The 12,893-nt window shown below is 37.0% G+C and overlaps 1 protein-coding gene across 1 annotated transcript in view; it reads right to left on the reverse strand.

Moving 5' to 3' along the window:
• Window positions 1-8,149: 8,149 nt before the first annotated feature.
• Window positions 8,150-12,893, reverse strand: part of LOC107548543 (replication protein A 70 kDa DNA-binding subunit-like) — a 28,489-nt gene continuing 23,745 nt past the window's right edge. Inside the window, exons 14-16 of the mRNA XM_016229259.1 lie at window positions 12,680-12,787; window positions 12,309-12,395; window positions 8,150-8,780 (exon numbers count right to left, since the gene is read on the reverse strand). Of these exons, the coding sequence (XP_016084745.1) occupies window positions 8,676-8,780; window positions 12,309-12,395; window positions 12,680-12,787 (300 nt within the window). The 3' untranslated portion in view covers window positions 8,150-8,675. The remainder of the gene's footprint in view (window positions 8,781-12,308; window positions 12,396-12,679; window positions 12,788-12,893) is intronic.

Consider the following 12,893-nt stretch of genomic DNA (forward strand, 5'->3'; position numbering starts at 1 on the left):
CATTTGTAATTGTATATACATTGTTGTGATTAATTGTGGCTGGAACAATAATGTAGCTGTAAAAATAGTTGCCTGCTGAAATTGAAATGTATATACATCTTCATCATGACTAGATAGACACGGTGAGTTTGTCTTTACTAACACGTTAGATGTGATCCACCTCATAGTAACAATCCTGTCAGACCGTCCATCCTTTGAGTGAGAGTGTAACGTTACATGTCGGCCAATCTGGTTTCGTGGTTAAAGTTAACTTTTTCGACATGTGTCCGTGTTGTCCTTGCTCAGCTAAAGCATGGGCGCGATGTTGTCTGAGGGTTTGGCAAAAGGAGAGTGGGACGGTGGGCGGTGCTCGGGGTGGTGACTGAAGGCAGTGACTGTGTAGTTCTGACGTCAACTTTTTACGGAAGTCACAACGGTTCGTGAAAAATAGCTAGAACTTTAAGCAGGCTGTGTGCATTTTACTGTGGACTGACTGTTTTGAAACTTATATGGTAGTTAAATAGCCCCTAGACCTCAGTAATCGTGAAAAAAGCCAGGAAATGTCAGTTTTGACAATATGGGACCTTATTTAGATTTAGATCCACACCTCAGTTGAAGACAAATAAGATGTTTATACATATTTATGTTTATACTAATGTTAATGCATGTTAAGTTTATAGCTTAATTTGAGTCAATTAAAAAAATATTCATAATGATCTTAATTGTTCCTACAATGGCACTACATAATTAACAGTAGCCTATATCACTAAGGTATGTCAGTCAATTATATTGACAGCACAGTTGCACAGTTTGTGTGAGCCTTGGAAGTATAAACGCAACTGGGAATTGTATTCTTAACTTGTAATGTGAAGATTCAGTAGTACAGTAGTAGGCCCAGGGCCTAAAATTAACACTTGCCAAGCGCCAAATGCCAGTAAAAATCAGCGTTGGCGAGTCCATGTAACAGTGTCAGTCGCCAGTTGGCGGGTACAACTTTTACGAATTATAACAATGCAATGAAGTGAAAACAACAGCCAGTTTTTAAAGAGATTCGCTGTTTCTGACATAAGCTAATAAAATAATATTTTCCGAAGAGAAGATCATCGTGATTAGCTGTTCAGTCATAAGCGACAAGAGCGAATCAAATAATAGGATACAAACGGACTGATAAGGTCAGAGCAGTGTGATGGCCAGCTTGTCCCGACACGGTTCTAATCAATTTTACCTGTCCTGAGAAGATTTTGCTGCTTCATTTCGGAAGATTAACTTTATTTTTCATAACCCGAGAATGCGGCGACACATACCTGGGGTTACACTGCCTAAACGGTGCAGTGAAGTATAATAGTTTGAAAGGCTGCAAGTTCGGCTGTACACAGACGCTGAGCCGCTTCAAACAGCTCACCAGTGGCGCTTCAACGGACGAAAACACACACAATTATGTCAAAATGCGCAGTTACCTTGTAAACGTAGTCTTAAATGAGTTATAAAGTCTTAAATGACTGTAAAGAGTTGGGAGAAAATCGGATATGTGTCAGATCCGCGTCATATGCATCAGGTTTTAAAGAGACCTAGAATAGAGATAGATAAGAGGGAATGTTTATGGAAACCCAAGGTTTATGGGATGTTGCTGTGAAGCAGTTTTGGTATAATAGTACATGTTGAATTTGTGCTGGTCAGACGAAAGTTTGAACATTGAGACATATGCAACTAAGATTGTTCAATAAACTGTTACTTTTTACCATCATCACTTCGTCTCCTGCTTCTGCTCTTCTCTGGCTTTCCTCTGTCAGCTTCTTGACTGACAGAAGACTGTTAAACACTCGTTTTGGGTATTTTTGGATACCAGACAAGACTTGCTGTTGACAGGGTTTGGGTATTAACAGCGCTGCTGACTTGGTTATTATATTACTGGACAAACTGATATTTTCTGACGGGATCTGGCATCCGGGGCTGGATCCTAAATATTATCTGGCGTGGAGACCTGGGGCCTGTACCATGAAGCCAGATTAGCTGGCTAGCTAGGTAAGTTTCAGTTTAGTTTGCACCAATCCTGGGTTTTAGGTACCATGAAAGTGGCTTGGCTTTTAGTGGTGTTCATCACTATAGTAACTTGCGCTCCACAGCTAACCAGCTCCGGGGCAGGTTATGTTCTGGTTTAGAGATCTCAACCTGAAATTTGACCAATCAGCTTCAAGCTAAGTGACACATGTCTGACGCAATAAAGCCACTCCCCCAGTTTCTCACAAATTAAAGGACGCTACATAGTAAAACCTTTTTAAAGATAAAATTGTCTGATTTTTAGAGAGGATTATTTTTTAATAATTATTTTATATGATTTAATTATTATACCCTTAATCCATTACACAAGCTAGCTTAGTTTAATAGTAATTATTAAGCTTTTATTTTAAATTAATATAAACATATAGATAATATGCAATATAAATAAGTTTTAGAATCAATAGCTTTAAACATGACTACATATGAGCTTAGATTTTTAAGTGTTTTTATACCTATAAATATGACCAACTCTATAAACTAACTTTACAACTTTTACTTGCACTTATATGGTAAGATGTTTTCTTTAAGTTTCCCTCTTTCATGGAAAGATCGTTTCATCTCATGTAAATGTGTTTAAATTCTTCATATTGTTCAATATTTTAATCTTTGGTAGTGAATTGCACTGACTCTCTCGCAAGAAGTGAATCACAGTTTCAAAGCATGTGACTGGCTGTTCATTACTGACGTCACACTTTCATGTGCACGTGCCCCATTAACTCAGGATCAAGCCCGAGTTGACAGAGAAAGTTGATGATCAGCTTCATGGTACCAACAAAGCCGGATTGGAGTGGTTTGGTCTTGTCAACTCAAAACTAATCCTGTAACCCTGCGTTTGTTCATCCACCATCATGGTAAAGGCCCGTGATCTAACAATATGTTTAGTTATTATTGTAGTAGTAATAACTGCCTGTTTTTGCAAAAAGAGTTTCATGGCCGGTAAAAAAAATTTTTTGGCCTAATTTTATCATGTCACATGACCAACTCTATAAACTAACTTTACAACTTTTACTTGCACTTATATGGTAAGATGTTTTCTTTAAGTTTCCCTCTTTCATGGAAAGATCGTTTCATCTCATGTAAATGTGTTTAAATTCTTCATATTGTTCAATATTTTAATCTTTGGTAGTGAATTGCACTGACTCTCTCGCAAGAAGTGAATCACAGTTTCAAAGCATGTGACTGGCTGTTCATTACTGACGTCACACTTTCATGTGCACGTGCCCCATTAACTCAGGATCAAGCCCGAGTTGACAGAGAAAGTTGATGATCAGCTTCATGGTACCAACAAAGCCGGATTGGAGTGGTTTGGTCTTGTCAACTCAAAACTAATCCTGTAACCCTGCGTTTGTTCATCCACCATCATGGTAAAGGCCCGTGATCTAACAATATGTTTAGTTATTATTGTAGTAGTAATAACTGCCTGTTTTTGCAAAAAGAGTTTCATGGCCGGTAAAAAAAATTTTTTGGCCTAATTTTATCATGTCACCGGCCATTGGCAGGTGTGGCAAAAAGTTAGTTACTGTTAGATTTGAACCAAATACACAGCACCTCAGACAGAAATATTCACAACATTGACTAAAGTGAGGTCAATATCAAATAAAAAAGAAAAATTAAACCATATTTTAATGTTGTTCTTAAAATAGCCAGGGGCACAAACTTGCACCGTGCACGGCCGCCTCCATCCCAAGTCTGGACTTGCCCTGAGGCTTAAACAAAATACATACCGCTCATTATGTCGCTATTCCTCACGAAGACTACGGCGTATTTATATGAACCAGCAAACGACGCTATAGAAGCACTTTTATGGCGTTTTTTTACTCATGTCTCTGATTTTATCAGCGGAAAACACCATGACTAGCGTTCCAGTGCTTCACCTCGCACTAAGCACGATCAGATTCATCAACTAGACTAGACCTTAGGAATAATGCCACTCAAAACTACAATTCACAGCAGCCTGGAAGGAAGAAATGAAGGATGTGCCAAGGTGGGATGACGAAGAAAGAAGAAAAGGATAAAAGGAAAACAGGCTGTTTGGCCTTCACGCACAACAAAGCACCTCTGATGTGAACAGTGCGCTAGAACGGTGTTTATGTCGTGTTGTGTGTTTGCTGCTGGGGGATTTCACCAGAGGAGGCTATTATCAGACAGTGGGCTGAAACAAACAGTTTTAAGGGGACTGGGACCTTTATAGAGATGTCTTTTAGTATTCGGCAGACGTAATGGGAGAGAAGAACAACAACAGTCTCACTGCTGCTCCCCTCTGAAAGCCCAGAGAACCAGACTTCAAGAGATTCGCCAAGACACACAATCTTCTAATAATAAGCTAGCTGGATGCTATAAGACTTACAACAGTACATTTAAATAAAATAAATGTTTCTTCTTTAGATAGTCTATTGTCGACCAGTGGTTTTCAGTTCTGTCCTGGGGACCCACAGCTCTGTATGTCTCCCTTATTCAATAACATACCTGATTCCCTTATTCAATAACATACCTGATTCCCTTATTCAATAACATACCTGATTCCCTTATTCAATAACATACCTGATTCCCTTATTCAATAACATACCTGATTCAGATTATGCTTCTCCATGAATGGAGCGTGTCAATTAAAACAGGCATACCAAACGTGCACTGCCATGTGTCATTTTTTTCAGTCGCCGTGCGACCTCTGCAAGAAGTGTTTTTTTCCCCTCATGGGAATCTATTATTATTATTTTTCTCCGTATCAATATTATCCATTTATTGACTGCAACAGACAAAGAAGCTGTTGTAGTCAGTAACTTTTATTATCATGTACGTAATTATGAATATTGTTTTGCCATCCTGGGTCCTATGCTAATGTTATATTGAATATTGCATTTTGAATATTGAATTTAATTCAATATTTTTATACAAACAAACACAGGGACAAACAATAAATCTAGTCACAGATTATATTTTAAATATATATTTTTTGATAAGCAATCGTTTCTCTATCAAGGAGGCGTTTAATACCACGAGAAAGCTATACTCTGTAATTTCCATTCATCTAAATAATGTCATTTGCTTCGTTGATGGTAGGCTGTTTGGGAAGTTTTTATTTTTTTTTGGCAGTTACAAACCTGCTATTATGTGCCTCAGACAATGCCACAAATCTTGCAAACATTACCTAAGTCCAGTGAAATTTCTTCCTTGGAGTCAGAGGTAGTTATTGTATCAACCTTGTTACCTTGTGACTCAAGGCTGTGAGCACGACTTTCTGTGCGGATTGTGCTGTTGTGAATGTCGTGCGCCATTATTCCCAGAAGCAGAGTGGCCAATCAGTTCTTTCTTAGTCAGCATTTTTACTTTACATGGACTGAGACCACACTTTCTAACCTCTGAAGACAGTCACATCCGGAAATAATCAACTATTAGCGAAAACATTGTGCTGTATACTGAGTAGGGTTGCCACCTTCAGCGAGGCAAAATAAGGGACACCTACTCATGACATTAAAAAAAAAATCATAGCTCAACAGTAAACCAGAAAACATGCTCAAGTAGGCTATGTAAACTTGCAACAGAACACATTAATATTGTTATTTTAAATTTGATTATTTATAATTATTAAGTATTATCAGTCTTTCTTTTTTTTTTTTACAGTTCTGCAGCTGTTACCAGGATGGGATTAAATTTTTTTTATTCATTTGCTTAAATTAGGACTACAGTATTATGTAATTATTTGTCCCATTTTTGTCTAAATAATGTATTTTTTTTAACTCTTTAAAATGCCAAATGACATATGATTATTTATTATGTATATATTTATGATTAATATAAATGATAAATTACTAAATAGGGTATAACATAAAATAGGCCTATAATCTATTTATTAATCTGGCTAATAATGCCTAAAAATATAATAATTATGTCTACTAAACTCTGATAATGTATGAAATATATTAACTGACTATCCAAATTTTAATAAAACAATAGGCCTATACCTTTAGAAGCACGGATGTGTCTGTCACTTTGAAGGTATGGTTCACCCAAAAATGAAACTTCTGTCATAATTTACCCAGGTTGTTCTAAACCTGCAAGTTCTTTCTTCTGTTGAACACAAAAGAAGATACACTCTAAAAAATGCTGGGTTGTTTTAACACAATGTTGGGTCAAATATGGACTGACACAATATTAATATAAATGATAAATTAATATATAGGGTCTAACATTAATTATAATCTATTAATTCATCTGTCTAATAATGTCTAAAAATATAATAATTATGTCTATCAAGCTCTAACAGACTATCCAAATTTTAATAAAACAATAGGGTTATGCCTTTAGAAGCATGGATGTGTCTGTCACTTTAAAGGTATGATTCACCCAAAAATGAAACTTCTGTCATAATTTACCCAGGTTGTTCTAAACCTGCAAGTTCTTTCTTCTGTTGAACACAAAAGAAGATACACTCTAAAAAATGCTGGGTTGTTTTAACACAATGTTGGGTCAAATATGGACTGACACAATTTTTGGGTTAAAAATGTAATTGAAAAATGTAACCCAACAGTTGGGTTAGTCCATATTTGACCCAAAGTTGGGTTAAAACAACCCCGCATTTTTTAGAGTGTACTTTGAAGAATGTGGGTTACTAAACAGCTGCTGGTAACTTCCGTAGTAGAAAAAAAATACTATCAGTCATTGGGGACCAGAAACTGTTTGGTTACCCACATTCTTCAAAGTATTTTCTATTATGTTCAACAGAAGAAAGAAATTATTACAGGTTTGGAACAACTTGTGGGAGTGTAAACGATAACAACATTTTCATTTTTGGGTGAACTATCCCTTTAAGTCAGACAGTCCACCGTGAGCAACTCGAATGCTTCTCTGCAAACTGCGCATTCATCATTAGTTACTGGACAGACCCATTGATAACTTTCCCGTTCAGCTCTACATCTGGAGAGTCTTGTGTTCAAAGGGCGGATGTGAGCTCTAGATGTTTTAAACCGCGCAGGTTTAGCGCATGCTGCGTTCGCGTGAAAGGGCTAAACCGCGCGCGTTCTGGAGACTCCATCATCGCCATGGAAACAAAGACGCCAAGATGAACTTCTCTAACTTCTTATGAAATTCATTTGATTATAATTGCTATTAGCATTATAAACGGTGCAAAATACTTGTTGATTCAGCTTGTTGGCTTTTGTAAAATACGGGACAAATCGCGTCCCGTATTGATTTGATACGGGACTCACCATTTTACCGTTAAATACGGGACGATTCCGTATTTTAAAGGACGGGTGGCTTTTTACTTTACAGGGCTTGCAATGTGGTTACTTGTGCGAATGGTTGGTCCAATTAAGAGTCCATCCTCTAGAAATCGCGTCCCGTATTGATTTGATACGGGACTCATCATTTTACCGTTAAATACGGGACGATTCCGTATTTTAAAGGACGGGTGGCTTTTTACTTTACAGGGCTTGCAATGTGGTTACTTGTGCGAATGGTTGGTCCAATTAAGAGTCCATCCTCTAGTTCCTTAAAGGGGTCATACGTGGCAGAGTCTTAACTTTGATAAAGAATATCTCTTTGGTTTTGAGACTTTAGTCTTTGCAACTTCAGGGATCTTATCTATGCACAATCAGCTTGTAACACTCCAAAGAGAAAGGAAAACTTGAAATCGCATCATATGACCCCTTTAATATGCCTGTCCTTTCTTTAGTGGAAAGTGCCTATGGGAGTTTCTTTTAGCTTTTTTTATGGTTTACTAAAAGTAATTGGACCCCAGTAAGCAGCACAGTACAGTATTTTACAGAATGTCACGTTTTTTGTTTAATAATCTGATATTCTAATATTCCAAATTAAATCATGTCTTTGATTCAGTTAAAACACTTGGTTATGTAATTTACATTTAACCCCATACATAATGTATAATAAACAAATTGTTGTAGTAATCGTTATAAACGTGACAAACTTTTTGTAAATATTGATAGGATCTTAAATGAGAATGTTTATCACTTAATAAATTGCCTGGATATTGTGAATAAATTAAGTAATCATTTTACAGCAAAAGACACTACTTATGGTGCATATAACATGATGTTTGTTAATACTTATGAAGCAGAAAAAACAGAACCAAAAAAAATAAAACCACAAACAGACTCGAGAACACAAACTGCTTTATTATTTGTATGAGAGACATCCTGTTATATCTATATAAATACAGTGTGTGCATGGTAAGCAAGAAGTGTGAATAGGTTTATCAATGTTCTGCAGGTTTGGTCCAGGCATTCTTACAGAGACAGGGGTTGTACTTTTCTCTAGCCGACCTAAATCACAGCAGCAGACCCCTGGATGTGCACTGATTTATAATTCTCCAAACTCCAAGTCCATTTCTTTCTCAATTTGTCTCTTCTACAATCTTCACTTCACAAAATACGTCAGCAATTTCTAAAGAACTTCAGGCCCTTTCCAATCAGTCAACCCTGGCGACAACAGCACAAGCTAATCTGATCTTGGCGTTTTTGAAAAAGCTATTGTGAAATGTACTGACTGAAATACAAAATGGGGGGAAAAAAAAGAATTCAGAGATGCTATACAATTAGTACGCACAATACCATAAGTAACTCAAAAGTTCCACACAATGGCTTTGTTGGGTTTTGTTCTGTGTAACACTGTCAGTTCTTCTACTGTGCAGCCAACTTCCTTATATTGATGATCAGCCGTTTGCTGTATTCTCTGTGGTCCACTGGCTTGGCGTCCACTACTGTCACTTTAATGCGCGATTCGTCCTATGAAGGCAAAACAAAAAGGATTAGCATCCATGTCCCCAAATGTTCCAACTCATCCTCATCCAAAAGTAGTTGTAAGGTCTCCTAAGGGAATGAATATTTTTAGTTTGAAAATGAACTGTTCCTATTTTTAAGCACAAATCAGCAGCAATTATTTTAAGTTATAATCATGAAGCACGTATAAACAAGGAATGATCTTGGGAGGGAAAAAAAGTGGTGAAGAGGCACAAGCTTAGAATAACCTGTAAATAGACTACACTCATAATTTTGGAAAAATGATGAGTATTTTCTAATGACCCTTGTGGAAACGCCGAACACCATTAGTTTAACCTAAAAACCTATTTAGCCACAACTGCAGGTATTAAACATCTTTTAATGTGATATTGCCTCTGAGACCAAGGGCAGATTAAATGTAAATCTGCCATACATTAATAAGATTGAATAAAATCATTCCCATCAAGACCCACAGGATACAAAAACAATCAAATGAAACTGCATAAGCAGCATTTTGAAGATTTTAATGTTGTTTTGGCATTGCAGAACTAGATGTAGCACAATCTTTAAAGATGTATGCAGATTAGGGCTGTGTATCACCAGCAAAGTCACGATACAATACGTATCACGATACAGGACTGCACTGAATTTCACCTCAGCAGAAATTAGTAAAACAGCTGTTTATTAAACACTGCATACTATAGGGCCATTGCTAACTATAGGCAGAGCAGGGAGTTGACCTCCGCATTATGAAGGGCCTTCATAACTGTACCACAGTACAATATAGGTAATGGCATATGTTTCATGTTTACATTGGTCACTCCATACCCTCCCAGGTACAATATTCTGATTGTTTGAATCTTGTTTTTAAGCCCATAAATAATAATGTACTCATTTTAATACATTTATATTGTAAGGTACTCTTACTAATTAATATATATATATATATATATATACACATACACTCATTCTAATATATATAAAAAAATTCTTAACATTGCTGGTAGGTTATCATTGCACAAATTAACACACTCGACATTTAAAAAAATAAAAATACAAATTATAAAGGGTACTAAACTAATGCGCTGACTTCACTGTATCTAACGCACACACGTTTAGTCACGCAAACAGATCACGTTGCGTGCGCGCACATTCAGCAACAAACTTTTCAGTGCTGCCACTTAATTTTATCAATAAAATAGCTTAATCGCTCAAGAGCTATTATCTTTCTCAACACGGAGCTGGTAACATCAGTTTCTAAAGGAATTAAAACCACAGCTTCACTGTTAATAGAGAAACGCAGCAAAACTGTGGTAATACATACGCAGCCTCTCTCTCTCCTGTAAATGAACACTCGATGAATTACACTTTTCTGAGAATAGAATATTGAAGTGGAGATCCCTAAACTGCAAGCTTACTGGTGTTTTCAGAAAGCAAGCGTGTTTATCCACAGTGGAGAGAGAGAGCGCGCACATGGTTGCCAGGTTGACAAAGATAAGTAACACACGTCTCTTTGTATCAGGCAACCCCAGTTGTGTTCCTCTGCGGCCAGATTAAATCTTGTTGTAACCTATATATTATGCTCTATTCATTATTTTTTAGAAACCTTGCACTTTTCTACTCCATTTTAAACAGTGTTCTTGTATTCAAATTAAATGTGGTCCACTGCTGCACACGTGCCACAATATCAAAACAGGGCCAGCTGTATCGATACTCGTATCGTCAAATCTCTGTGATGATACATTGTCATATCGATGTATCGAACACAGGACTAATGCAGATCATGGGCAAAAGACACAATCCTCCACCAAATTTCAGCAATCTTGTATTAGTCATTTGCAGATTTAATCTTCCTTTTGAGTCCTTGATGGCATCAAAACTAACAAACCAAAAACACCTCAGCCTCAAACCACTGACCACATATTTCTCAGAGATGAACACTGGTCGTATCTGCAAATCCTTGAGTTTTGCTCTCTGAACACTGGACTGTGTTTTAAAGCAAAAGTTCATTGCCTGTAATGGTTTATGACAAATGCTTTATCACATTCAAAAGCCTCCAATTTAAATTTTTTTTTTTTTTTAATTTAAAAAAAAAAATCACCAAACAGCCTGTAGATATTTTAACACAGACAGAGCAGTACTGAAAAAGATGAACAGCAATCTAATAGCAAACAAATTAGTGCATACTATTTGGGTAAAATTTAATGACTATGAAACAAGACCGCTTTCTATTAACTTAATCTTACTGCAGCTTGCTTATGTCTCAATTACAATTAGATCATCTGCAGACAACATTTCAAACTGGAACCAAAAGGAAAGAGATTTGTTAGTTTCGATCTTGATTAAGAGGCAGGAAAACATCTAAATACTACTTTTGGGTTCACTGGTCTCATTCACTAATTGCATAAAGTGTTATGCGTGCAGAAAAGTTTCACACACCCACGGGATTCACAACTTCTGTACACAAATCTTTTCTGACATCTGGGTTATTCTAAATAAATAATAGTAATCATCTAAACAACATATTCCAATTATGTGCTTTCTACATACATTTATTCGACAGGGTTCCCAATACCTTTGATTTTCCGAATTTCCAAATAAAGTATTAATAATAATAAATAATTATAACAATTATTAATCATCTGCCCCACATTTCCAACTACTGAATACAGCTAAAATTCCCATTACTTTCAGGATTTTATATATATATTTTTTATAATTTTCCAGGTTCGTAAATCATAATTTTAAAATTCCCTCACATTTTCGGACAGTTTACTCCTAACTTGTCCTCTTCATGTCTATACCTGGAGAAACTAACCCTGAGAAGATCCATATTTTCATACACCCAAGTTAAAGGTGACCTTACCCAGTGCTGACTGTGGCCTTGGCTTGAATTCTGATTTCATTATCTGAACATATAATTTAACGATCTCCAGCAATGTGATGGCTGGGAATTCTGATACTGATACAGCATTTTAGATGCATACTAATTTCCCTGCAGAATAATAAATCGCATTACACAGAGACCGACTGCAGCACTGCTATATGCCTAACTCGATTAAAGAAATAAGCTAGCCAATTTAAAGCTATAAATTATATGTAGCTAATATGAAATGGAGTTAAATTCAAGTTCATTTGAATTTAGAGAAGTAACATGAATCTCAACTCTGATAAGACGAAAGAAGGTGCTAAAAGAAAATGCTGAGATGTTATTCTTTGCATTACATTTGTGAGCCGGTGTGTTCGAGGAAGGCAAATGGAGTAGGTGGTGTTCTTGGCTTCAGGTTCACAGAAACAACACCAACATCCTCAATATTCACAGCTAATCGGTCAACGTGGTTCTCACACGGCTCTCATGTAGCATGTCATGCGGAGAAATTTTCATCAGCAGCGCTGTGATGGACGGGTCGGCAGAAATGCGGTTTCATAAATTAGTCAAGCTTAAAGAGATCAAACTGTAATTGACAGGCAACCAGCTGTACCACCATGGACCACATGCAGAAGGGCCCCTGAGATATTTTCTGATAAACTTACATTGTAGGTCTCCAGCTTCACTCGGTTCCGGAAGACAAAAGTATTGAAGTTTGCATGCTGAAAGACCTCATCAAATGCAGGTTCATTCTGTAAAAGCAAGGCAAGACAGTAATATAAGAGGACTACAAACAACACATTGTAAAAGTACACTCCATGAGAGATTGAATCAGCCTCTTGGAGTAAGACCTTGGGCATAAAAGCGTACTTCATAAACACACCACAGAAAAAAACTCAGATTCATACACAGTGTGCTGCTTCTCAAAACGTCTTTGTAATATGCTGGCCAATCCTTGAGGCCACACTTTCATGTAGCACACGGCTGGAAAGCGTAGAAAAAAGAATGAGTGAGAAGACTGGAAGAAGAAACTCACTGAGTCCTTGAGTTGGCCGAGATAACCTGAGTTTTGGCCCAGGAGGGTCTCGGCACTGTCCTGAAAGCAAGACACCCATTGGTTGTCTCCAAAATCAGCAATGTTGGCCTGTAAGAATGAAAGGACAATTAATAAAAAGCACAAAACAATCACTTCACTCCTAGTTGGCTAGAAGTCACGTCCAACGGATACAGGCCAGACTGAATTGAACATT

This window comes from Sinocyclocheilus grahami, unplaced genomic scaffold (genome assembly GCF_001515645.1).
Source record: "Sinocyclocheilus grahami isolate Dianchi unplaced genomic scaffold, SAMN03320097.WGS_v1.1 scaffold350.1, whole genome shotgun sequence".
In the NCBI taxonomy this organism is placed as follows: domain Eukaryota; kingdom Metazoa; phylum Chordata; class Actinopteri; order Cypriniformes; family Cyprinidae; genus Sinocyclocheilus; species Sinocyclocheilus grahami.